This window comes from Syngnathus leptorhynchus, chromosome 12 (assembly GCF_054491065.1).
Source record: "Syngnathus leptorhynchus isolate UIUO chromosome 12, UIUO_Slep, whole genome shotgun sequence".
Lineage (NCBI taxonomy): Eukaryota > Metazoa > Chordata > Actinopteri > Syngnathiformes > Syngnathidae > Syngnathus > Syngnathus leptorhynchus.
In genome coordinates this window covers 11,245,119-11,270,325 of record NC_141206.1, presented here as the reverse complement: position 1 = coordinate 11,270,325, position 25,207 = coordinate 11,245,119, and the positions used below count along the sequence as shown (strand labels likewise).

The window sequence follows — 25,207 nt, the reverse complement described above, 5'->3', positions numbered from 1 at the left end:
GGACACGCCCCTCATCACCCACCCACCCACATCATTTGGGGGAAACGCCACACAGATCATCTCTCTTATGCATATTTATTCAATAAAGACGAGATGAAATAAAATAAGAAAAATAGCAACACTCTGGTCTCACGCAATGCGGTTCCGTCAGACGCTGGCGACAGTGTGACCTCTGAACCCCACACTGTCAAGTTTAAAGCTGCAGCATAACTACATTCAGAATTAGTCATGATCATTGAAGTGTCAGCAGGGGGGGGGGGGGGGGACAAAAAGATCCTCAGAATCTGTAATGGTGCCACAAGATGGCGCAAGTGCAAAACCTGACATGCCCAAGAGCCTCCTCTCTCACATAGACGACGTTCCTGGGCCCCGAGACGGCATCAAAGCAGGTGGGGCAAAATCCGCAACACCCGAAGAAAGGGTGGGTAGGTGGGCCGGCCGGCCCGTTTTCATTTGGAGCAAGTCGTTGCTTTTTGAGTTGGGTTGGGGACACACGTCAAACATTGGCGTTTGCTGCCAGCAGAACGGCGTCAAAGAGAGCAACAACGTTGTTGGCTCTTCAAGCTCCGCCCTCTTCCGCCGCCGCCGGTTTGAGCTTCAGATGGCGTGTGTGATGAAGAAGAGCAGCTCCATGTCCACGGGGGCGGGCGGGGGCACGATGGCGCCGCCCCCGTGGATGACGGGGATCAGCGCGCTGTCCAGCTCATTGGTGTAGCGCTGAGGGAGGGGGCGCCCGCCCCAACCGGCCTGGTACTCCACCTGCAAGGCGCAAACGTGCTCAGACGCTGCCCGTCGCTCACACCGAGACCACCGAAGCGAAGCCGGCGTGGCGCGACCTACCACGTCGTCTCGCGTGGACACGCGCAGGCTGAAGGAGTTGATGGCGCTGGCGGCGAGGGCGCCCAGATGACGAGTCAAAGCGCCGCAGGCGGCCGCGGCGAGCTCCTTCTGGAAGGCGGCGCACGGCGGCGGCGCCGGGCTGTGCTCGGCGGACGTCGGCCGGTAGAAGACCTGTCGGGAGGCCGCCGTCAGCCTCGGACACCGGCTGGCGGGCGGGCGGGCGGGCGGCGAGACTAATCACAAGGCGGCGTCACCTCAGAACACGCGATGACACGTCCGTCACACTCGAACTCGGCGTCCAGCCGCATCCTCACGGAGCGCGCGCCCTCCAGACTCCGCCCGTCCACGTCGCTTGTCATTCTGGCCAGGGAGTCAGCGTTAGCCAGTCAGCGCTAGCTATGGACTTTGAGTTCAATTTTCCAACATTGATAGAAAGGTGTCCGTCCCATTTTACCCGGCGTTGATGGGCGGCGTCCAGTCAAGCCAGCGCACACTGACGTTTTCCCGGACGTCCGTCTCGTCCGTCCTTCCGCAGGCGATGTTGAAGTCGTTCTGCTCGCGCAGGGCCGCGCGCAGGGCGTCCATGGTCTCGGGGGGCATCTGCACCATCAGACCGTCTGAAAAGCCCATTAACGTCACATTTTCAAAAGCCAGAGCTGATGGTGACGCCGGTTGAGTGCTGACCTTCCACGATGCTGGACTTGGCGATGAAGCCCGACGAGGCTTTCAGGGCGCCGTTGAAGACCACGAAGCTGGCCCCTGTCACTGGAGGGAGGGAGGGAGGGAGGCAAAAGGTTTCAATGACGCCGACGCAGAGTCAAAGGGGGGGGGGGGGAGGGGACGAGCGCCCCACCCGTGCGCGTCTTGCCGGGCACGCTGGCAGCTTGCGTCCGGTAGCCGCCGTCCTCGTTCTGGAAGCACACCAGGTGCGAGTCGGCCCGCAGACTCAAGGTGGCGCCGACGGTGATCACGTGCTCGTTGGCGCCGCTCAACACCCGCTGCATCTGCAAAGCCCAACCATACGGCGTGACCTCCAGACTTTGCGGAAGGAAACCATCTGGCGGCTCTCACCTGGCCGAAGCTGCTTTTGGGGATGTCGATGAAACTGCGGCCCACCTCCATGTGGACCCTCAGACCCTCCACGGACGCCAGGCTGTACTGGTAGTTCCTCAGGTCCTGCGTCGGTTCAGACGGGAAGCCCGCCGTCAGCGCTGGTCCAACTTTAGAAGGCCTGCGGTCACGCGCTCGAGGACTCACCGCCAGGAGGTTCATGATGGTGTGTCCCGTCTCGCGATAAACCGATTCCCGAAAACGCACGCTCACGGGGGTGCCGGGGTACACTGCAAAGCCACGTTGCAAGATGAAAATCTTGCATTTTCTTTTCCCGCTCTGTGGGATTTGAATGCAGTACACACCGTCGTACTCGGCGCCGAGTCGTAGAAGCAGCCTGAGGGGGAAGACCTTGGCCCAGGGCACCTCCAGCTTTTGGATGAGAAGGCCAAAGAGGAAAGGCCACGAGGGCAGAGTCAGGCCCTCCAGCGGCTGACAGGTGGGAGAGAAGAAGAGCATCCCGCCGTGATCTTTGCTGCCCAGGAAGCTGCCGGCGAAAGTCACGTTGTCCAGCTCGTCTACAAACTTGCCTGCGAGAGGAAGCGAGTGAGCGAGCGAGCGAGCGAGCGAGCTGTCGGCCGAGCGAGCGCGGACACGCGGCGCCACCTGCCTCTTTGTGCGTCCTGCTGAATGCTGAGGCACAGCGCAAAGAGGTCTCGGGGGGGCGTTCGGTCTTCCGGGACACGCTCCAGGAGGAAGACCAGCTCCCTCTGCCCCAGGGCTCGCAGCCCGTTGGAGCCCAAGAACCAGCACTCACGCTCGCCGTCTGAGCGGCCAACGGGAGTCAAGCATGGAAGGCGAGCCCCCCCCCCTCCCCCTACTCACAGGTGACCATCTTGACGTTGACCAGCAGGTTGGCGTTGAGGACAAAGGTCAAAGGGCGAGGACCCCCCTCTTCTAAGAGGTGTCGAATCTGGCAAGGCGCAGGGCTCTCCTCCACCAACACGTCTGGCGAGAAGATGAGCAAGGTAAGAGTTGAGAAGTTGAGAAGAGAAGGGAAGAGGCCAGGCCAGGCCAGGCCAGGCCAGGCCAGGCCAGCCAGCCACCCGGGACAAACTGACCTCCTGCTGCGTCCTCCGCCGTGGCAATGAGGAGAGGAGGAAGTTGGTCCTCTGAGTCAGGCAGCAGACTGGGAACCTTCCGGACCGCAGAGCCCAAGCCCGCCAGCAGCGCATAGTGCCAGGGGCCGCACGGCGGAGGCGGGACCCCCTCTGGGACGCCCGACTGATGAAGACAGAAGGGAGCCGGTGGGTCGGCGCGTGATTCGCCGCGGCGGGTCGTCGGACGTACCGCCGTTTCTTCCGACTCGGGTGAGCTCCGGCAAGCGGGCGCCGCCAACTTGCCGGTGTCGGCCACTTCCCCGTTGGGCAGGATGCCGTCGGCGAACCAAACGCGCTTGTGCTCCCGGGGGCAGCCTGCAGCGGGGACAAAGGAGGAGCGGCGGGGTGAGGGTTCAGGCCCGGTGAGGCCCAGCAAAAGGAAGGAAGGAAGGAAGGAAGCGCCGTCGCACCGTCGCTGCCGCCGGGGTGCTTGAGCGCCGACACGGGCACCATGACGGTGGGCGGCGGCGAGTTGAGGGTGCCGGCGGCCCGGGCTTGCTGCAGGGGCGGGATGGTGCTGCAGTACTGTGACGGGACGTTGGGGTTGGGACCGGGACCCGTGGGGCTCATCATCCGCTCCAGGGCCTGCGCTGCGTCCGCCAAAAGACCGGTACCGGTTGGCCGTAAACTCAAGTCAAGCCGCTTTAAAAGGCCATTGGCTGGCCGTTTCAAACAGAGCCCGGTTCTGATTGGTCTTTCAATTCAGGACCGAGCGCTCTCAGTCAAAAGTGGAAAAGGGCCGCGGTGTAGCGCCGCCTACTGGCGAGGAGGACTTGACGTCAAGTCACGTACGGCCGGGAACATTGAAATGGCCGGCGCGGGCCCGCCGGCTAGAATAGCTCGGCCAATCCGGCAGGAAATTTTGCTTTGGCTTACCTCTTTGCAAGGTGTCAAAGCAGACGACGCACACGCGCGCCTCCTTCTCCAAGTACTTGAGCTTGCACTTGCGGTTGCAGCAGCCCGCGCAGTACACCTGCCGCACAAACGGGCAAAAGCGGGTCAGGACCGACCGACGGACCGACGGAGCGACGGAGCGAGCTTCCTAAACGCTCCTCTAATGCTCTTAATTGAGAGAGGATTTAAGTGGAGCTCAGAAGCACAAGTAGCTCATGCTCTCTGGCACCATTAATCCCCCGGGCGGGCGAGGTTGCAAAACACACGACGACCTCCGCCAACGGCAGTTTACATTTGTCTTTGGACCACAGCCACAAATGTTCATACGAACCAATCGACACGTGAAGGTCATCTGTGTGCGTGTACGTACTTTGCCGCAAGCGCGGCAGTGATGGCGCCGCTTGGTGAAGGTGAACTTGTGCGAGCAGTTCATGCAGTTGGGGGCTTCCGAGTCAGGCACCCAGGCGGGCTGCCGGCCGCCCGGCTCCTCCTCCTCCTCCACCTTCCGGCCGGCGGGCCGAGCGCCGCCCTCGCCGGGGTAGGGCGGCGGCTCGGAGAGCTCTTCGTAGCTGGCCGTGTATTCCGGCGGCTCCGGAGCCGCGTAGAGCGAGCCGCTGAGGGAATGCGGCGGGAAGCCCGGGCTCGTGCGCGGCAGCGGCGGACTGTCCTCCTCCTCCTCCTCCTCGCAGTCGTGGTTCTCCTCCTGCTCCTCGTCTGCCGATTGGGAAGACGGGAGCGGCTGCTTAGGTCTCGCCCCTCCGTGGGGAAAGTACTGCCGCTCGCCGGGGGAACGGCTCGCTTCCTGACAAGGCGAGTCCCGGCAGAGAGATGACGTCGGTACGCTTGTGTCACTTTCCGGAGACGCCGGGCCTCGCAGAGCTTCCGCGCAACTCCTCGACTCCTCATAAGCAAGCTCCCCGTCGGGCGGCGCCGCCTCCCCCGGCTGGACGGAGGCGCCGGCCCGCTCGGCCTCGGCCCGCAGGAAGGCGTCCAGCTCCTCGTCCGTGACCAGCAGCTCAGCCTGGTCGCTCTCAGGGAGATACTCGAAGCCGAACTCGGGAAGGTCCACCGGGCTGGGCCCCGAGGGCACGGGAAGCTCTACCACGCGGCGCTGCTGCTGGGATATTGAGCGGAGGGGTTCCTCAGGGGAAGAAGCGTCCAAAGCTGACAGAGAGTCCGCCTCCGTCCCCTCATCTTCGCGTCGCTCTCCAGGGCTGCTAACGGGAGCTTTGTCGTCCGACTCCGGGGGCGACTCCACCGCCGGGGGTTCCGGAGAGCCTAGCGAGGCGCTCGCGGTCTGAGCGCTCGGCTCGGCCGGGTCGTCTTCCGGGGTCTCCTCCTCGTAGCCTTCGTCTTGGGCCTCGGCGTCATCTCGCGCTTCCACTTGCAGGTCCTCCGCAGGAAAGGCAGGAAGGATGATGTCCAGCAGACTCAGCTGCTGGTGCCAGTTGGAGTTCTGGCTGGGCACGTCGCGGTCCTCCAGCACCAGGTTGCTGAAGTCCAACAGGAGCTCCTCCTCGCTCTCCTCCGTCTCTTTCTCTTCTTCCTCCAACCGCCTCTCGGCGGCGTCCAGCTCACCGAAGGCATCGTGGCCGTCGGCTCGGAGCAGGACGGCCGAGCCGGTGTCGTTGACCAGGTCGCACACGGGCTCCAGGGCCCGGTCGGGGCAGGGAGGCGCCGAGCTCTGAGCGGCGCCGCGGTCTACGGATGAGAGCAGGTCCACGTCGGTCAGAGGCTGAAGCGGGGCCTCGCCGTTGTGCTCGGCGCCACCGCCGTAGCGGAGAGCGCTGAGGTCGGGAATGTCTGGGGGCACGCCGCACGCCCCGGAGGAGCCCAGAGGCGTCAACTTGTACGGCGGGGACTTCCCGAAGACCGACTTGCGGGCGACTTCATCTGCAAGACGGCAAAAAAAGACGGCAATCAAGGGCTGCCTGCCTGCCTGCCTGCCTGCCTGCCCTGCGCTTGCAAGCATCCTATGATGGAAATGAAAGTGCTCTTCCATCCTGTGATGGAAATGAAAGTGCACTCCCTCCCACTCAGCATCTCACCTGCGCTCAGCTCAAAGTCGTCCAGCACTTTGTCCAGGTCACAAACTGCCGCTTTGAAGAAGCTGTCCATGGTGCCTTTACAATCAATCCCTCCTAAAGCTTGAGGAACAAGCAAGAGGCAATCAAAATGTGCATTGAACAGTGAGCAAAGAGCCATTTATTATATTCAACGAGTCGACCCTGGTTACATCAATTGTATTTAGGGTTACTTATGTCCGTACATTTCAATGAGGTTTTGGGTCACGATGATAGACACCGAGCAAATTCCGCTCGTACGTTAAGACCAAATGCAAACCTTTGACGGGGACTTGACCAAAGACATCGAGATGTGGACAAGACTGACAGCCAACTCGGAATTGACACACAAGCTTCTGTATCAATTCCGTAGCAGTCGCTTACATTGACGAGGAGATGGCTGTCAAGTCTACTTGTCAGAGTTGTCTGAAGTTAGCACAGATGCTAATGGCTAAGACACAGTCAATCACGTTCAACTCTTGTCCCCGTAAATCTTGTCGAGGACTCCGCTAAGCACCCTACCGGCTTCGGGGGATGGACGTGTCAGTCCCTTCAATGTGAACGAGTTATTTGTTCGTGTTCCTTCGTCGTTGTGTGCTAAATGTGGCTAGCAGGATAGCTTCTGGGGCTGGCTAGCTTGCTAGCCCGGTTTGTCTTTTACCTGTTGGCTTTTGTCATCGCTCTACTGGCGTCGTGCTCGGCTATCGTGCTGCTAACAGACGTCATCGTCCGCTCATGTTGCTAAATGAGCTTTGAAGTGGGCCGGCCGAGGAGAAAGAGCTTTTTTTGTTGCTCTCGTTCGGAGTTTGACGCTACGAGTCTGGAGTCTGTGCTCCGGCGGCCATCTTGGAAAGGCGGACCTGTGGATAAGGCTGAGCTCGCATCTTTCCAACATCCTCGAGCTCACAAGACCTCCGCCCAAGTTGACCATTTGTCACCCGTGGGTCAAACGTATTGCGTTTCAAAATTCAAAAGGTGCTTGCAGACACGGAGAAAGCTGCAAAGTGCAAACCGATCGATGAGATCTGACATCGATGTTTGCGGCTGTGAACAGCGACGCTGGATTTGTTTGGAATTGACATATTCGGTCCAATCGATTTTTTTGGAACGACGATAGTACCATTTTTTCAAGTTGAAATTATGGAAGAAAGTAGCACTTTTTTCAACCCAGAAAAAGTGGCAAATGACGAATTAAGAAAAATAAAAAATGAATATATAATTATTATATTATATTATATTATATATACATATATATATTATATTATATATATATATAATATATATTTTATTATGATTTTTTTAATTGGTGACGTAACGTGTAATTTCTTCAAAGCTGAACGGCAACATGCTTGGATGACTCCGGGGGAAAACAAAACGTCATACAACATCTATTTAGCCAAATATGACGAGTTGCTTTTGGACAAGCCCAACAAGCTCCTTGATATTTGTGTTTGTGTGATTCACACAATGTGAACGTCACGCGCCGCGACCAGCGAGCTCGGTGGCCATTCGGTACGACGACTGGGAGAAGACTCAACCACCGCGTTAGTATGACTTCCGCCAGAAGACTGTCCAAGGTACATCCCAAAACACTCACAAGCCACATGATATAGATGTCACGTCAAAGCTTCTTGTATGCAGGCAAACATAGCGGTCACCATTTTGGGAGGCCTGATTGTGCCTTTGCTGTCAATTTGCCTTTGCAACGACGGCTCAAATTTCACATCGCAGCATATTTGAGCGATCGCGAGATGGATGGCACGCAAAAGGCACAAATGTCAAGGGTGCCATCATCAAGTTGTTACCTTGAGGCGTTCGAGTGGAAGCAACACTAGTGACATCTGGTGGAAGGAAGAACCAACTCAAAGCAAGAAAAAAAAAAAAAAAAAAAGCCAACCAAATGTGAACACTTTTCAGGAGCTGGAGGAAATCCGCAAATCGGGGTTCCGAGAATTCCGCAACATCCAAGTGGACGAATCCAACATTTTAAGCTGGCAGGGTCTCATAGTGCCTGTAAGTCTGCTTTGCTCGAAAGCACTCGCTCCAAATCCTACTTGTGATGGGTGGTTTTTGGTTGCGGCAAGGAAAGCCCCCCTTACGACAAAGGAGCCTTTCGGGTGGAGATTATCTTCCCGACCGAGTACCCCTTCAAGCCCCCCAGGATCACCTTCATGACTAAAATCTACCATCCCAACGTGGACGAGAAGGGTCACGTGTGCTTGGCCATAATCAGCCTGGAGAACTGGAAGCCCGCCACCAGGACGTCCCAAGGTCAGCTGGAGGTCAGAAAGGTCCCGCACGAGTGTGGCGCGCGCGCGTGCGGTTACCGTCTTGTGTTTGTGCGCAGTCATCCAGTGTCTGATCTCGCTGGTCAACGTGCCGCAGCCCGAACGTCCCCTGCGGGCCGAGCTGGCCAACGAGTACACGGAAGACCGGGCGCAGTTCATGAGGAACGCCGAGGAGTTCACCAGGAAGCACGGCGAGACCCGACCCGAGGACTGACCGCTGGAAACCTTCCCCCTCTCGTGGCTTTTCTGCCTCCACACAACTGTTTTGGGCAAAAGGTGCCCATCCCTGCCTATGCTTATTCTTGTTTTTCCTGAAATCTGCCTCGCAACAAATAATTATACAAATGTGACTGAGACTTTGTTTAGCATTAATGATTGGGTCCCACAAATTCTGCCTAGCAACTAGTGACTCGTCAATAGTGTGACTTTCAATTTTCCCAAGTAACGTTACCATTGTTAGCGTGAATGATTGTGTCCCACAAATTCTTTTCCCATTGTGTGGGAATGAATCATCCCACATAAAAACTGCCTAGCAACAAGTGACTTATTCCTAAAAACAAAAAAAAGTGAAGCCAGGGCAAGCTCAAGCATGTTTGAGTGCTTTTACTGACGCGCGAGATTAGCTCCATTAGCGAAACATGGCGACGGGAGCCGGAACCTTGATGTCCTGGCCCTTCTCCAGCCGCTTCTCGCACTCGATCAGGTAGCTGACGCCGTCCACCACCAGCTGCACCAGCTCCACCTGTGTGCACGAGCAGGGCCACCTTTGACTTTTGCCCAAACGCAGCAGGTCAGACAGGTCAGAGACAGGTTGAGAGTCGCTCACCTCTGACTTGCCCAAACGGTCATTATTGGAGATGTCAAAGGTGTCGCCCGTGGCCGCCGTGTCCACGCCCCCCGTGCCCCTTTTCTGCAGACGCAGGTTGTCCAGGATCTTGGAGAAGCGAGGATCCTGCCGGACCCCAAAAGAGTTGACGCCTTTTGTATTTAAAAGCCTGCCTTAGCTTCATGCTAACACATAATGCTAAACGCCACACATCAATGTGTGACCACAAAGGGCGCAGCAGCACATGTGGACTGACAGTCAAAATCTGCTCATAAATGGCGCCGCCAACTGCAATTTAAAAAAAAAAATTAGGCCGTGTGTGTGTGTGTGTGAGAGACCTTGCTGAGTTTGGGAAGGCGCACATGCACGCCCGCCCTGAGGCCCGTGCCCAGGTTGGAAGGGCAGGTGAGGATGTAGCCCAGATGCTCATTCCACATAAACTCCCAGCCCCTCTCCTGGATCAGATGTTCCACCTGTGGGTTCAAAGCTTGCTTGGGTTTTAGCCTCAAATGGCTCCTCATCAATTCTGCCTAGCAACTTGGAAAAATTGGTCAATTCAATTTGAGTTCCTGCTTAGCAGCAAGGGAATACACGACATTTGAAGAAATAGAAAATTGGGGAATCGGCCTTCGCGCCCCGCCCCCACGGTGGCTGCTTGGCAACATCTCCGGGATCTTCCAAAAACAAAAAGTTGCATACCTGCTTTAGTCCCCTGCAGAATCTCTCAAAGACCCTCTTCATGTTGCCCCCCTTCTCCATGGAGATGACTCTGGTGTGGTCCTCTTCGTTGATCCAGATCAGGAAAGTCTTCTCGTTGTTGTGCCTGGGGAGGAACATTCTCAACACAGGGACGGAGACGTGGAAAGCAAAGGGGGCGGGGCTGGCTGCGGCGGGTGGACGGGCAAGCATGCGGCACACAATGCACGCACGGCCTACCAGATGCCCCTAGCGTCGGGCCAGTCTCGCGCCATGAAGGCGCAGGTCAGCAGGGGGGAGACGGGCTTGTCAAACAGGAAGTGGTCCTACAGGTTGCATCAAGGTGGAAGAAGAAGACACTCCAATGGACAGAAGCAGAAGGACAGGAGGGAGGAGGGGGGGGGGGGGGGTGTGTGTGCACGTGGCGGGTGCTAATACTTCACGGCTAACGCTGCGGGTTGTTTCGTTCCGGAACCGTCTTACCAGATGCCCCTGGCGTCGGGCCAGTCTCGGGCCATGAAGGCCGAGGTCAGTAAAGGAGACACGGGCTTGTCAAACAGGAAGTGGTCCTGAGAGGAGCGCGGCAGGATTGGATCACAAACCAAAGACGCGGCACGTGACTGGACAGTGACCAAGCTAGCATCCAATTGCCGAGCTAAGGCGGCCGTTGAGAAAACGCGACTTTTGGACCTTGCCGAGCCTAACGGCAGATCAGGGGATGCTTTGAGAAGAATTGTCAATTGATTGTCTCTTTGAGACTGCTTGTGATTTAGGGCGATACAAATCAACTTGACTTGACTTGGGAGTTCCGGCCCAAGTCTGCCTAGCAACTGAAACGTTGGACGAGAAAATAGTTGGCCCACTGCAAACCATACCCTGAAATTTGCTCAAGTCTTTTTGGAATTGGAATCTGGGGCGACAAAGATTGCGCCCCGTGAATTCTGCCTGTGATTGCAGAAGCACTCGTGATGGCTTTGGCCTTACGTCGATGAGCTGCTGCTGCTCGCGCTCCGTCATCTCTCCCAGACTGTAGTAGCGGCCCGCCAGGTCCCCCTTGAGGCCGGCCAGCGCCGTGACGGCCACGCGCTCCACCTCGCGGCGCTCCGCCCGGCTGCAGGCGGGTGGCAGGCTGAGGCCGCGGATGCTGCGACCCGTACGCACGCGGGACGACAGCACGTACTTATCGTCGAACATGCCGCCGCTCAGCTGGTGGTGGTAAACCAGACACAGACAGACGGCGTCGTTTGGAGCCGGAAACGCTTGGCACAACGGTGGCGCAGCAGCGACGGCTAAACACCTTGGAGGCGTCCAGGTCGGTGGGGTGCGTCATGGTTCTGGGGTCGTAGCCGTTGTGGCGGTCCTTGATGACCGGGTCAAAGAGATCGGCAAATACCTGCAAACGCGCGCAGCACCAAATCCATCCAGCACCTTTGATTGTCTACCCCTTTAAGCAACCACAAGAAAGAAAGAAAGAAAGAAAGAAAGAAAGAAAGAAAGAAAGAAAGAAAGAAAGAAAGAAAGAAAGAAAGAAAGAAAAGAACAAAATCCCACGAGCCTGTTCCCACCTCATAGCTCTCCTCGTCACCGGCCACGCAGCCCACGGTCTTGATGAACGGGTGTCCGGGGTTGTCCACGCCCGTTTGGATGCACTGGTCCAAGGTCCAGTTGTTGGGGGTGACCTTGTCACGCAGTTTGCCATAAATGGCAGGTGTCAGCGCCGCGGCCATGCAGTTGTTGTGCTTGCGAAGGTCAGGGAAGTCGGAGCTGCCAAGTGCCGAGGAAACTTGAGAGGCTCGCGGCGGCAGGAGCACGTCATTCGACATCCAGTCGTCTATATCGACGCATACCTGGGAGGGTAGAGCTTCTTCCGCGCCTCGGCCGCCAAAGAATTGCCGTCGCGTAACAGGAAGCCGCTCGCCACCGTGCCCGCCCCCAAGCTGGCCAGCAGGGCGGCGGTGTTGCGCCCCGACAGCAAGCGCGTGAAGGAGTTCGCCATCTTTGTCTCAGCTTTGAGTCACGAGCTGGATGGAGACAAAAAATGAAAAAATGGATACATCTCGGTAGAAAGTCATCTTTGGAGAAAATCAACCTCAACTAAACGACGAGAAGCTTCTCGGAAGGTCGTCGGTCGGTGACCTAGCACCAGATTTGCGTCTGTCTGTCTGTCTTCTAACAAGCTTAGCGGAAGCTGCCTGCGGCCGGCGCACATCTTACGAGAGGAAGCCTCCTGACACTTAGCTTAGCCACCTGGACAGCGCTTTGCTGAAGGTCGTCCGGGCGCCTGTGCGCCCGGCGTCATCTCCACGTCTATATTTGCGCCTCCTATTTTTAGCCGATCACAGGACGGACCATTGTGCTGCCAAGACAGGCTGGACGTGGGCCTCACAGGGCCACCGCCATCTACTGCTCACCAGGGCGATGGAGAAGATAAAAGGCAAAAGTGGAAGAGACGACATACGTCCACTTTATGCTCTTAAGCCCCTCCCTCCCATGGCCGCTGAACTTGGAGTACATCCTCCAGCACGTCCAGGTAGGAGTCAAGAAGAAGTCTTTCACGACCCACTAAACCTCACAAGATGGGCGACTAGAAAATCCCAAAAGCTGGGAAAATAAAAAAAGAGCCGCAGCACCTTTCAAACGGGCCTGAAATTGCTCAAGTCTGGCATGGACGGCATCGTGCAATCAAAATGATGACAAATCAAGCACACGAGCAATATTTCAAGGGTCAAAAGGGCGGTGGGTCACAGTACCTGCGCAGACGCTGCCTGCCGTCCGTTCCTTCGGCCCAGGAGTCTCCTTTAATGAGCTTTCCGCGCTGGCCTGGAACAAGGCCCCGCCCCCTCAAGCCCCATTCCAACCAATCGCAAGCGCTGTGACTCGCTCGCTTTGACTTTCACACATATTTGCAAGGACTTTTATTGTCGCAGGTTGAGTGGAAAAGGACAAGCGGTACAAAGACAAACGAGGCGCTAATATGAACCCCCCCCCCCCCCCCCGAAATACATCATATCAAATGACAACATAGTGCAAAGGTTCGACTAATACACTCCAGAGGAGAAAAGGACATATAACATTCAATTCAAATATTCATCATAAATCATAAGGTGTGATTGTTTTTGTCACCGTGTCATATCGTCCTTCCACTTTTGCTAGCAGTGTGGAGAAAAGCGGCGTCGGTCGTTAGGCAACGAGACACGGAAGCCTCACCTGATCCAAATGAGCGGGCCGGGCGGGGATTAACCTGGCCTCTGCTTAGGACAAGGCAGGAGGCCAGGCGCTTAGCGCTAGCTTAGCTTAGCTTAGGCCGGCGGGACGCGCGGCTCCATCTTCAGCGAGAGCTCGTACAGTGCGTCTTCGTCCATCACTTGCGTCTTGTCCAGTAGGAAGTGAGTCACCTGCGAGAGCGCAAAATGATCGATGCCTGAGAGCTGTCAGTCAAAGGAGGGAGGCCCGGCTAACCTTGGCCTGGTGCTCGATCCTGTAAGGAGCCTGCTGGAACTGCCGGATCTCTCGGATGATGTGACAGATCTGACGGGGAGACAAAGAGCAGCTTTCCATTTTGCCGTCGCTCGCTCGCTCGCTCACGCCGAGTACCATCCTCATCTTGGAAAAGTTGACCAGGCCTTCCTCGGTGAAGTTGGGCGTGGCCTCCTCGATGAAGGCCAGGTCGGTGAGGTACATGCCCAGGTAGGGCACGCACGGCGGGTTGCAGCTAAAAAGACAATTTTGGTGACACGCGATCCACCCACCGGCGCGGCGCGCACGGCAAAGATTCCCGTTTGGCCGTTTGTACTTTTTCAGCGTCTCTCGGAGGTTCTTGAAGCGTCCTTCGGACGAGACCGTCCTCTGCAGTCGATCCATCAGCGCCTTGGTCTGCAAATGAGTTGAAAAAGAATGACGCTGAGCCGAGCCCAGCCGAGCCCAGCCCAGCCGAGCCCAGCCGAGCCCAGCCGAGCCCAGCCGAGCCGAGCCGAGCCGAGCCGAGCCGAGCGCCCTTCCCAACCGTACCGACCTGCTTGCAGACTTTGGCCCAGGTCTTCTTGAGGCGGTAGACGGCGCTGCGGTTGAGCGCCGAGGTGATCTCCAGCACGCCGTTGTAGTTGTGCAGGCAGCGGCAGATGTCGGCCACCGCCAGCCACTTCTCGATGGCGCCGGCCCGGGCGCCCGCGTCGCCGTGCGTCATGATCCGCGAGGCCACCAGGTTGCTCATCTGAGCGGTCGGCAAAAGGTCAGCGTGCCTGCTGGCGGCGGCCCGCTTGAGCTCACCTCGTTGAAGTGCTGGCTGGTTCTCATGATGTAGGGCGTCTTCTCCGTCTTGTCCGCCTTCATCCAGCCCTGACCCAGGAACTCCCTGAAAGCAATGGATAGATATCATGAGGAAAAATACTGGGAAAATGACCTTTCTCATTAGCACCAAATACTGGAAAATACTCAAACAAATTTGGGCACCCATTGGTGATTTTTCAGCCAGGCATTGTTTGTTCTGGTGGAAGCAAGCTTCCTCGCGCATTGTGCCAGCTGACCGCTAGAGGGCGACAGACTACACGCGCAAGTCGCTTGGCAATCCAAATCAATTGTAATCATCATTTGAAAATCAATGCAACATCCTGCAGGTGGACTCTCTCTCTCTCATGATGGTGGGATATCTTGGAATCATTTTCAAACTTGGACACACTCGTAGGGAATGCTCCTGAAGACGATGTGGTCCAGGAGCGTGATCTGCTCGGCCAGCTCCATCGCAGACAGGGACTCCAAACACTCTGCTTTTGGACTCTCTGCCTGCGCGCACACACACACACACACACACGATGAGCGTGCTAACGTCGACGAACGAACCTTGGAATTCTTTTCTTACCGCAATGAAGTGAAGAAGAGGAGAACTTTTCTATTGGGCAAAGCAAAAATGGTTGCAGTTATTATGCGGCCACAAAGCTGCGCAGGCCTGTCCCCGGAATGCAGCACCATTTGCAGAATGTCCTCAATCTTGAGCTGAGCGTCGTCTTGCTCTTCTTGACAAAGGGCGCTGATGTGGCAAACAAGTTGCATCCGGGTCAACCCGGCTTTTTTTTTTTCCCCGTGCAAGCGGCGGCGGGCCAACCTGAGAATGTTGCCGGCGGCTTTCCTCTCCTGAGGCAGAAGGTCGGGGTCCCGCAGCACCTCCTCCAGGAGGCTGACCACGCCCACCTTCAGCTCACCGTTGCTCTCAAAGTCCTGGCGAGTGCAAGCATTTCTGGGAAGGTCAAGAAAGGCGCAGAAAGAAGGTTTTCCGAGCCACCTGCCCACCTGCGCGTGTTTGGAGACCCAGTGTCGCAGCACGTTGAGAACTCGGTTGGTGGCGGCTCTACGGATGATGAACTCTTTGTCGCACGACTTGTCCGAGCCGCTCGACGCTGCAAGGAGAAACCCAGCCAGGCGCGTTTTTTTTTGTTGTTGACCTTTTCAAGCCACACACACACACACACACACACACTCAGAGTCGTGTGCGCTCACCTTGGGAGCCGCCGTGTCCGGCGGCGGCGGTGGCGATGGCGAAGGCTGACGCGGGCGACACGCGGCCATGAGCGGCCTCGGCCGAGGACGCTGCCGAGACGCGGCCGTGAGCGGCAAAAAGTTGAGCTGGGGCGGCGGCGGCGCGTGCTACCTCCTCCCGAGCGGTAGCGCAAGTGTCGCGGCGTGGACGGCGAGCGACACGGCGACACGTCGCCGGAGCCGTTGCTGCCGACGGTGTTGGGAGATTCCGGAATAAACTTGTCCAGAGACACCGACTCCAGCACGGCTGGCGGGGGAGGCGTCACAATTACGCCCACGTCACACTCGGATGTATGTTGGGGTTTTTTTATGGCTCACCTCTGCGAATGCTCCTCCTTAGTTTCCCGCACAAGGCGTCGATTCGAGGCAGCTCGCCGACGTCCTCGCCGCCGCCCGGGCTGAGCTCGGGCGAGCTCGGCCCTCGACTGAGATCCAGCGGGGCCTTGGTGACGGTGGGCGGCGGCGACGACGAGGAGAAGCTGAAGAGTGACCTGCAGGGCCCGCCGGCGTGAGGTGGCGGCGGCGGCGACGAGGAGAAGAGGCCCGGCCCGTGCGTGGAGGTGGGGGAGCTGGCGGCCGAGGACGACGGTGTGGAGGAAAGGTCCAGAATTTTGGGGCCCACGGGTGAGCTGAGAGACAATTTGCGGGAGTGGACGGGCGAGGACGTGCGCGACGGGAGGGACAAAGGCGGCGGCGGGGACGAGAACTTGCGGCACAGGCGCGGCGATTTGTTGTTCAGGGGGTCCGTGCCCCACGAGGCCTGGTTGCTGGCGAAGAACAGCTCCAGAGACCTGACAACGCAAGAGAACATGTCAGCGCATGGTGGGGGGGGGGGGGCTGGAGGGGGGGGGGGGCATGGAGTGACTATGGGGGTCTTGGTTTACTTGGACTGATCCAGAGCCAGCTGGGTGATCTTCAGAGTGTAGTCAGGACACAGAGACATGACGGATAGACGATCACACGAGTGCTGCTGGATCCTGAGCGCCGAGATGATGAAGATGAGGAGGAGGTGGATGATGGGAATGAGAAGAGGCAGGCGAGCCTGTGCGTGTCCCTACCTGACGGGGATGGAGGTGAAGGGCTGGCGGTAGATGAGCGCCAGCTTGCCGATGACCACGGCGGCGCTGGTAAAGATCCTGTAGGTGTGCAGGAAGGTGTTGAGGAAGTCGATGGAGAGGAAGCGCAGGTCGGTCAGCCGCTCCAGCAGCCGCTCCACGCTGGCGTAGCGGATCTGCGGGACTTTACACGAGTTCAGCGTCTTGCTGAAGCAGATGTCCACGTCGTCCTTGTGCAGGCGGGCGTCCGACCTAAAGGGGGAGGGGGGGGGGGTGGTGGCTCACGGCTCCGGAAATCTTCTCGCCGCAAGACGCGTCTTACTTGATCATGTGCGGCACCGACACTTTGGAGTTCTCCTCAAAGACGCTGGTCATCAGCCCGTTGCAGCGGATGTTGTCGATGCACTGCAATAAACGGGAGGGAGGGAGGGAGGGGCTGAGCCCAAAGGTGTGTGTGTGTGTGTGTGGGGGGGGGGGGCCCTCTCTTTGTGGGCGCTTTTCCGCCAACCTGGCTGATGTCGCTGGTCCAGGCCGCCTTCTCCTGGCGCGACGGGGCGAGCAGAACCACCGAGAAGGTCTGGCCGTCGGGAGGCTCCGCCAGCAGCTTGAACTCCAAGTGGCCGAAGCCCTGACCCGCCGCGTTGTCTGCAAAAGAGCGAGCGGCTCGGGTGGGACGCTCGCTCGGGAAAGAAAGCGCTCGGCTCCAGAAGAACAAAGCGCGCTCACAGTCGTCGTCGGCGGCGTCCACGTCCTCGATCAGCGTGCACTCCATCAGCGACAGCGTGCCTCCTTGCTGGAACCGGAAGACACAAAGGCTTCAGGCGCCAACCTCGTGCATTCCCCCCCCTCCCCGTCAATGTGCAGACCTTGAGCAAGTGCAGCTTGCCTCCGGACGTCCTGGTGCAGATGAGAAAGTGTTTGGTGAAGAGGAAGCACTGGCGCTCGCCTTCCTTGCGCAGCGACAGCGAGCCCAGGCGCACTTTGCTCAGCACGCCGCGCTCGCTCCCGGACGGCAGCTGGATGAGCGACCCTGCCGGGGGGACACCAGACGTCCGCTCGAGCCTCGGCCAGGGGGACGGGACACCGCCTGCGCCTGCGCTTGCGCCGGTGCGCGCGCACACCTTGTCGAACAAAAGTCTGGCTGGTGTCCAGCAGGATGTCGCAGCCCTCCACGATCATCCTCTCGATGGCCAGGTTCTTGCGTATGTTCTCCGTGTCGCTCACCTCGTCGTGCATCATCCTGAGCACACGCGCAGACGCAGGCCGTCACTTTTGCCCACCCACCGCCGCCGGCGGCGGCGGCACCGCGTCTACGACGTTTGTACTTGGAGAGTTCTTCCAGTTTGGACTTGGCGAAATGCAAACTGTTCCTCTCCACGTGTTCGTGCGGCGTGTGCGCCAGCAACTCGTGAAGAGTGACGATGTAGCGGGGGATCTGCAAACGGGACACAGCGGGTAACCATTGAAGGAAAGCAGAGAAGGTCCCCAAGGTCTGGGCTGGTCTACCTGGAACATGGGGTAGGTGAGGAAGGTCTCCAGCATGCGACCCTCGCACGCCGCGTTGGCCTCGTACTGCTTGAGCAGCTTGTCGAAGTCTCGGTTCTGCTTGCAGTTGGCCAGGACCTGAAGGCTGTACTGGTGGTTGCGCACAAACTCCTGGTAGATGTTGAGCATGGGCAGGAGGATGTCGAAGAGGTCCGCTGCGAGCCCGACACACAGCCCGAGTTGCGTGATGAGCGGGTGGGGGGGCGAGCGGAAGGATGCGCTGGCCGGCCGGCTGGCTCGCTGGCTCACACGCGCTGGCCCGCGACCGGGCCCGTCACTCACCCAGGACCAGCGTGGGCCAGTTGGCCATGCGAGCGTTCAGGCCCTGGTGGAAGATCTGGTGCAGGAACATGATGGTCTCGCTGTCCAAAAGAAGAAGCGGCGCGTGAGCGAGCGATTGAGGACTCTCGGACAACTCTGGCACCTGTTGAGGAAGATGCTGCTGACGTCGTGGTGGCTGACGGGCGGCTTCTTGGAGCTGGCGGCCATGCGCAGCGGGCGCAGGAAGCAGTTGACCAGCACGGACAGCTGGTTGACGTACTCCGTCTCCGCCTCCACCATGTTGAAGACAATGTGGTTGCGCTTGCGCATGCTCTCGGCGTGCGGCGAGCGGATGTAGTCCTGGACGATCAGCTTCCACTTCCTCCGGCACAGCCAGCCGCGCATGAAGCTCTGAACCTGCACACGACAGCCACGTGACACCACGTGAGGTCACTTAGCGGCGCCGCCCGCCGACGGACCTTCTTGATCTTTTTGATGTCGGGGTCTTCTTCGTCCACAAGGTTGTGGCTGGGCTGCAGGCGCTCTTTGGTCCTGTTGAGCAGCACAATCTGGACACAGCATTAGCACCATATAGCAGTCGCTTTGTTGGGAACAATTAGCAGCTAGCATTAGCGCAACGCTACGAGGGAGGCGGGACACCTCGGCCTTGAGCCTCTCGATCTCGGTGTCCTGGTCCTCCAGTTGCGCGCGTAGCTGATTGGCTGCCACCTTCTCGGTCTCCATGATCTGGACCAGGTGGATGTACTTCTGCATCAGGATCTCGCGCTCCAGGAGCAGATCCGAGTAGCTGCGCGCGCGCAAGCCAATGAGTGAAAGCAGGGAAGTTGAAATGAACCCGAGTGTGGATGTGCTTGTGCGTTTCGTGCGTGCCTTCACCTGGCCTGCTGTATGCAGTCCACCCACTCATTGCGGTCGGCTTCCTCCTCGGTGCGAAGCTCGAGAGGCTTCTGCCCATCGTGGCCGAACATCACCAGGAAGTAGTACTGCACACACACATGTAGTAATGATGTAACATAAGCGAGCGAATGACACTTGCTAGCGTGTGCCAGCCTCCAACCAGCGGGAGGCTTAAAGGCTTGCGCGCGCGCGCATGTGTTGTTGTTCTTCTTCTTACATAAGAAACAAGGCAGCTTGTGCGTACTAATGCGGCTTCCCCGGCAGCCAGATGGATTTAAGATGAACCAAAACAATGAGACACACGCGCGTAAAGTACAGGGGCCACGCCCCCTCCACAAAGAGCAGCAACACGTCTCGCCTCGCCTCGCCCAAGTCACTCAACGAGCACGAAAGGCCGAAGCGATGGCCATCCCCATGCTCCAGCTCGCGAGCACGCTTAAGCATCTCCGGCTGACTGACGCACGAAGAAAGACAGAAAGAAAGACAGAAAGAAAGACAGAAAGACAGAAAGACAGAAAGAAAGAAAGAAAGAAAGAAAGAAAGAAAGAAAGAAAGAAAGAAAGCCTTCGATTTGGAAAAGCCTGTCCCCGACTTGTGCACGAGCGCTTAATAGCAGCCGGCCGGCCGGCCTGTAGCCTCGGCTGAACAGATAGATGCCTTATACCTGCATCTTCTCGGGGGCGTCCCTGCTGCCGCCGAGCGAGGAGGCCACCTTGGGCGCGGGGGCGCGCTCGCACGTGCATCCCTCCAGCAGGTACATGCCGGACGGCCGCGCGCTCTGCTCGTTGTCGAAGTAGAAGAGCAGGTTCTGGTAGAGCGCGAAGAACTTATCCGTCCAGCGGACGTTCTCCGAGCTGCGTTTGCTGACCGGGCCGCGCTTGGCGCCCTCCTTGCGGGCGGCCAGCGCCAGGTGCAGGGCGTGGCCCTCGTTGTAGCGCACGCTCTTCTGCATCTGGACGCACCTGCACGCGTCACTCGCTCGTAATTGCGCGCCTGAGAGGCGAGGGCGCGCTGCCCGGGAAGCCGGCGCGCGTCATGGCTCTGTGGGCAGGAATCTGCGCGCCCGACCGACGTGGGAAGCAACGCACGGCGAAGGAGGAGAGGCCAGAGGAGGTCCGCTCGCCCGCTCGCTCGCTCGCTCGCTCGCTCGGCAAAAGTACCAAATGGGGCTATTGAAGTCGAGGAGCGATGTGGGATGAGCGCTAATCGGCTTTAAGGTCCTCTTAAAGGGACAGCGGCAGGCGAGTGCGAGCGCGAGCACGAGCCGCGCCGCGCCGATTGAAAACGCCACTCGGGATCCGAAAGCCTGACCGACGTGCCGTGCGCGACTTTGAAACTGCCTGCACGGTTGAAAGCCTCGTCCTGCGTGGACGCGACCAGCAACGGCGAATCCCCGATTTTTCAAGTGTGTTGACCTCTGTGACATTTGGCACGTATCCCTTCGGTTCATACGTTCTAAAGATCAATTCAGACCACTCAGACGTTAAGGGAAACAACTTCACCGGGAAGTAGACGCATCCGCTCTGTGGCCAGATCCACGTGTTCACGTGACCGTCCGTCTCAAAGTCATCCAGCAGCCGGAACGGACAAACACATGTCGTCGACGCGTGTGCGAGTAGACAGATGTTATCAGCGCGCGCGCGCCCGACCGCTGGCCTTGATTTGGGGCGGAAGGACGAACCCGTATTGACCTCAAGTGAGACACAATGTGACGCGAGCGCGCACGCACGCACCCACGCACGCACGCACACACGCACACACACACACACACACACACACACACACACACACAATGTGCTGCTAATCTGTTTAGGCTGCTTAGCGACTATGCGCGCGGACATAGTCCACAGCCGTTGAAACGACTTTTTCTTTTCTACTCAAGAGAGACAGGCCAGGTTTGCCAAAGTTTCTCCAAAGTGCTGCCTTCTGACATCTTCGAATTGCTGAAAGGAAAATAAGATTCAAGTTTGAAACTCAAGATCTACAAGTCAAAACAAGGAACCTTGGCAAGAACAGACTGAAAGCTTTCATTCATCACGATGTGGCACCGAATTTCTACGGGAAGCAAATGTAACCATTTCTTGGCATTTTATTCTCATAAAAAAAATACAACGAAAGTACACGAGTTGGTTAAAAATAGCTAGTTCGATACACGTGGAGTGAGTTGTCATGCAAAAATTCATCATGAGAAATATATATATAGCTTGTTGCTTGGAAAGAGTTCGTAGGTAGCTGGCAGGAAGACCCGGGCTGGCTGATTTGTTGTGACGTCTCAAGCTCTGCGGTCGTAGTCGCTGACCATCTTCTTGATGTGGTTGAGTTTGGCCTTGAGGTATTTGCTTCGCCTCTTCTTGGCGCGATAGTCTGAAGACTAAAAAGACAACGCCACAAACATTGGGATTGTCAATATGCGCGACGTGGGCACCCTCTAGCGGCGGGCGACTGAAAGTATCTTAGTCCGCCGTGCACAGTTCAGTTTGTTGACACTCACTCACTCACTCACTCACTCACTCACTCACTCACTCACTCACTCACTCACTCACTCACTCACTCACTCACTCACTCACTCACTCACTCACTCACTCACTCACTCACTCACTCACTCACTCACTCACTCACTCACTCACTCACCTTTTTCATGTCCTTGATCCGCTTGTACTCGTCCAGAGCGTCCTGGTAGAAAACACATGAGCATTATTCGGATGATGGCTTTCAAATGGTGGCTTTGTAAACTCAATGGCAGACTTTTCTCCAGGCCCTGTGTTTTGTGATGCTGACCAGGTACTGCGGGCTTCCCTTGTGCAGCTCGTCCAGTTGGCGGTCCACGTCGCTGAGTTTGCCGTTGATGGCGTCAAGCTCGGACTGGAGCTCTTTGTACTCGTGGTGGTTGCGGTCGAACTCCCGCTTGTACTCGTTGCGTTCCTGCTCGGTGGCGACGGGCGGGAACTCGCTGAGGAAGACCACAGAGCGTTAAAAGCCGGGGGGGTGAATGGGGGGGGGGGGGGGGGGGGGCACCCACCTGTAGAAGTCGGCGTCCTCGTCGTCCAGCTCGTCTCCCGAGGACGCATAGTCGGCGTCGGGGTCTCCCCGCCTCCCGTTGGATCTGCCGGCCCAGCTGGGAGCGGCCGAGTCGGCGCCGCCGGAAGGAAGGCCGTTACGGACGGGCCGCTCATCCTCCAGCGGCCTGATGCGGGCAGGATTACACAACAATGAGAGGCAAAGCGCTCATCCCGAGCCAGCCGAACTTACGGTGACGTGTAGCCGTATCGAGGTTTGCTGTAGTCGGTGCTGCGGTCGTCGTCGTCCAGGCGACCCCGCGAGCCGCGCAGCGTCTCCGGAAAGTCGGCCATGGGAAGTTCCTCGGGCGGCACCGACACGTTGTTCACCTGGTGGTTAAAATAGAACAACTAAAAAAAAAAAAGCCTTTTGTAACATTCCTACTTTTCTCCTGAAAACTCCTTCACTTTACTCCAAATGAGTTAAAAAATGTTTTCTCTTCCCCCCCATCTAGAAAGTTTGAATTCATCTTCAGAGTACATCTTTCTTTCTTTCTTTCTTTCTTTCTTTCTTTCTTTCTTTCTTTCTTTCTTTCTTTCTTTCTTTCTTTCTTTCTTTCTTTCTTTCTTTCTTTCTTTCTTTCTTTCTTTCTTTCTTTCTTTCTTTCAGCCCGTGTGACCTCGGAGAAAACAACTGGCTTTTTCAAACTTGTGTTATACCTTCCAGCACGTGAGTGAATGACTCCCCCCCCCCCCCCCCCTCCTCGAGAATGTGACACGATGAAACTGTCGGTGTCGCCGTGGCGACACGCCTTGAAACCAACGCGGAAAGGCATCCAGCCGGCCTCCCCCTCGTCCCACCCGCCTCCCCCATCCGTCTTTGCGCGCTGCCAAACTGGTCCGACCGCTTCCAAAAACGCTTGGCACACACAAACCTGAGCGCGGAAGTTCAGGGCAAAAATCCCACAGCGGTTTGTAGGACACTGAAGGGGAGGCAGCATATATATATTTTTTTTTTTCAAATATCCCACCAATTTGTATCTCTTCACTGGCTTCAACTCAAACGTGAGTGCCACAGAGGGCAAACAATCAAAAGGTCACCTGATACCAAGATGGCCGCCGCATGACCGGCCTCAATTGATTCTTTTTTTCTGCTTGTATGAAACGTGATTATCCAAATTTGGGCCGGGCGCATTTGACCTATTTCGGTGAGCCGGGTCAAAACATTGCGCCGGCGCTTACCCAGGCCTCGACGTCCTGCGGCGGTTCGGCCTCCTCCAGCACCTTGACGCGCTTCCACAAGATGTTGCTCTTGCCGAACTCGCTGATCTTCTTGCGCGTCTTCAGCGCAAACACCAGCATGATGATGAGGGCGGCCGTCACCAGGAAGCCAAACACCACCGCGATGGCCTGCCGGCGCGCAAAAAGCCACAACGTGAGCACCCGGCCCGTGGTTGGAACAAAGAGAGGAAGGAAGATGAGCGGACCTCCTGTGGCTCCACCACGCAGTAGTGGTAGAGGTACTGGTTGACAATGATCCCCGGCAACTGCGGCTGCTGGTACTGGGCGCACAGGCCGGCGATCTGGCCGCCGTAGGCCGAGCCTTGCGACTGCGCCGCGGGGTTGACGGCCACCAGGTACACGATGGTGGCGATCAGCATCAACAGGGCCAAGACGGCGCAGACGATAATGGCGGCCAGGTAGAACTTCCTGCTCTCAGAGACGCTCTGGTGGGACACCAGGATGATGAAGACGGCCAGCGCGGCCACAAAAGTGATGGCCGCCATGGCGATGATGAAGCCTTTGGCCGAGCGGGGGTCGTTGTAGTTGCCGCCCAGGTTGCCGTAGCCGTAGTTGTTGCCGGGTCCGTAAGCGCCGCCGTAGCTTCCGGGATAGGAGCCGCCGATGCCGCCGCCGAAGCCCGACAGCGCCCCCTGCGAGTCCCACGCCAGAGTGGAGGCCACGCAGGCAAAGATGGCCACGCACATCACGATGACAATGATGGCCATGATCTTCAGCACGCCCGGCGGCGACGTCCAGCGGTAGAAGTGCTGGAACTCGTCTTCCGGGTAGTACGAGTACGCCGGCCGGGGGGCGGCGTTGCTGCCGAGGGAGGGTTACGTTCAGCTTCCATTTCCCACATTCAAAGAAAACCCGGTGACGGCCGGGACTTACTAGCCGTCCGACTCGTAGGGAGGCGGGCTCCCGTTTGGCCTTTTGGACATGGCTGCTCCTTCGCTCGACTTTCTGCCAAAAAGGAAACGCATCAACTTTGGAATTTTAGCCACGACATTGCTTTAAAACACAATCCGCTTTGCACTTTTCATCCGACTACCGACAAAACCAAACAAGGCACGCGTGATTCAAATATCCATTCCATTATTCCACGTCCAGATTGTCAGGCAAGGAGAACAATGACAGAAAGCAGTTGGCAGCCATGTTGTCAGTGGAAGCGCAACACAAACAAAAAGAATAAAAACAATCAAGATATCTTTGGAGGAGTGTTAGCGATTGAAAAACATCTGAGAAAGTCAGCAATAGCGGAACCATCGTAAGGTCACGAAACAGATTTGCGCTGACAGTACAATTGTTTCGATACATAGTTGCTCGGGTCACGCCAGCTCGGTAGATAGCTTCCTTTTTTTGGAAAGCATCGAAATGTTCGTGGCACAAAAACAACACCGAGCGAGCGAGCGAGCGAGTAAATAGAGAGGAGGCACGCGCTCACCCGAAACTTTGTCCACCGCCGCCTTGATGTTTCCTCCAAGTGAAGTAGACGCAAATGAAGACAGAAACCACACCTGGACAAGGCGGCAGTCCGGCCACGCCCACTCAGGTATCAACTTACGTCACAGGACATGCTGAGTTCAATAGACAAGGAAACGCCAAACACGGAAGTCATCTGCTGTCTGAAATGCCATGTTGAAAATCACTCCAGTCTTTTTAAGACGTATCAAATAATGAGCTCCTATTGAAAGTGTGCAACCCGCGAATAGACGCCTGTTGACACGGAAATGTTGCTCGAGCTGCTTTCGTAACCAAGTGAAAACCAAAACATTCGATGGGCATTTCTTGCTGGAATTGAG

The 25,207-nt window shown here is 57.3% G+C and overlaps 5 protein-coding genes across 11 annotated transcripts; 1 reads left to right on the top strand and 4 right to left on the bottom strand.

The window, feature by feature from the left end:
* Positions 1–38: 38 nt before the first annotated feature.
* On the bottom strand, positions 39–6,992 carry zfyve16 (zinc finger, FYVE domain containing 16). 4 transcript variants are annotated; one of them, XM_085926187.1, is made up of 18 exons: positions 6,669–6,991; positions 5,993–6,091; positions 4,315–5,837; positions 3,927–4,023; positions 3,461–3,640; positions 3,241–3,365; positions 3,012–3,174; positions 2,776–2,898; positions 2,561–2,716; positions 2,256–2,480; positions 2,098–2,180; positions 1,912–2,016; positions 1,694–1,844; positions 1,525–1,605; positions 1,295–1,457; positions 1,095–1,200; positions 841–1,011; positions 40–759 (listed from the first exon to the last, which is right to left on the bottom strand). In XM_085926187.1, exons 2-18 carry the CDS (start codon positions 6,060–6,062, stop codon positions 598–600), a joined length of 3,684 nt encoding a protein of 1,227 aa, XP_085782313.1. In that variant the 5' UTR covers positions 6,063–6,091; positions 6,669–6,991; the 3' UTR covers positions 40–597. The 4 variants fall into 4 exon arrangements, with proteins under 4 accessions (XP_085782311.1, XP_085782312.1, XP_085782313.1 ...); XM_085926185.1 differs by having other exon boundaries at positions 39–759; positions 3,012–3,365; positions 6,669–6,992; XM_085926186.1 differs by lacking the exon at positions 6,669–6,991 and adding an exon at positions 6,530–6,668 and having other exon boundaries at positions 39–759; positions 3,012–3,365.
* A 324-nt stretch (positions 6,993–7,316) lies between these two features.
* ube2l3a (ubiquitin-conjugating enzyme E2L 3a) lies at positions 7,317–8,651 on the top strand. Its single transcript, XM_085926204.1, has 4 exons — positions 7,317–7,584; positions 7,925–8,020; positions 8,092–8,278; positions 8,355–8,651. The coding sequence occupies exons 1-4, from the start codon at positions 7,558–7,560 to the stop codon at positions 8,507–8,509; spliced, it is 465 nt and encodes a 154-aa protein (XP_085782330.1). The 5' UTR covers positions 7,317–7,557; the 3' UTR covers positions 8,510–8,651.
* Positions 8,652–8,923: 272 nt separating this feature from the next.
* On the bottom strand, positions 8,924–11,952 carry ckmt2a (creatine kinase, mitochondrial 2a (sarcomeric)). The gene is made up of 9 exons (XM_085926202.1): positions 11,665–11,952; positions 11,383–11,581; positions 11,115–11,210; positions 10,802–11,023; positions 10,058–10,143; positions 9,821–9,944; positions 9,460–9,594; positions 9,122–9,247; positions 8,924–9,037 (listed from the first exon to the last, which is right to left on the bottom strand). Exons 1-9 carry the CDS (start codon positions 11,811–11,813, stop codon positions 8,924–8,926), a joined length of 1,251 nt encoding a protein of 416 aa, XP_085782328.1. The 5' UTR covers positions 11,814–11,952.
* Positions 11,953–12,818: 866 nt separating this feature from the next.
* On the bottom strand, positions 12,819–20,131 carry rasgrf2a (Ras protein-specific guanine nucleotide-releasing factor 2a). 3 transcript variants are annotated; one of them, XM_085925342.1, is made up of 29 exons: positions 19,790–20,130; positions 19,105–19,211; positions 18,868–19,015; positions 18,687–18,776; positions 18,371–18,624; positions 18,229–18,308; positions 17,908–18,101; positions 17,727–17,836; positions 17,523–17,641; positions 17,268–17,431; positions 17,128–17,194; positions 16,910–17,046; positions 16,724–16,806; positions 16,405–16,653; positions 16,231–16,323; positions 15,665–16,137; positions 15,459–15,593; positions 15,308–15,397; positions 15,101–15,207; positions 14,916–15,028; positions 14,780–14,840; positions 14,673–14,702; positions 14,493–14,596; positions 14,084–14,168; positions 13,830–14,027; positions 13,611–13,690; positions 13,412–13,529; positions 13,277–13,345; positions 12,819–13,212 (listed from the first exon to the last, which is right to left on the bottom strand). In XM_085925342.1, exons 1-29 carry the CDS (start codon positions 20,075–20,077, stop codon positions 13,117–13,119), a joined length of 3,942 nt encoding a protein of 1,313 aa, XP_085781468.1. In that variant the 5' UTR covers positions 20,078–20,130; the 3' UTR covers positions 12,819–13,116. The 3 variants fall into 3 exon arrangements, with proteins under 3 accessions (XP_085781468.1, XP_085781467.1, XP_085781470.1); XM_085925344.1 differs by having other exon boundaries at positions 13,156–13,238; XM_085925341.1 differs by having other exon boundaries at positions 14,780–15,028; positions 19,790–20,131.
* A 1,065-nt stretch (positions 20,132–21,196) lies between these two features.
* oclna (occludin a) lies at positions 21,197–24,991 on the bottom strand. 2 transcript variants are annotated; one of them, XM_085925348.1, is made up of 9 exons: positions 24,850–24,991; positions 24,297–24,368; positions 23,609–24,224; positions 23,364–23,531; positions 22,375–22,511; positions 22,145–22,309; positions 21,904–22,075; positions 21,757–21,798; positions 21,197–21,496 (listed from the first exon to the last, which is right to left on the bottom strand). In XM_085925348.1, exons 2-9 carry the CDS (start codon positions 24,344–24,346, stop codon positions 21,398–21,400), a joined length of 1,449 nt encoding a protein of 482 aa, XP_085781474.1. In that variant the 5' UTR covers positions 24,347–24,368; positions 24,850–24,991; the 3' UTR covers positions 21,197–21,397. The 2 variants fall into 2 exon arrangements, with proteins under 2 accessions (XP_085781474.1, XP_085781475.1); XM_085925349.1 differs by having other exon boundaries at positions 24,297–24,364; positions 24,850–24,984.
* Between the last annotated feature and the right edge of the window lie 216 nt (positions 24,992–25,207).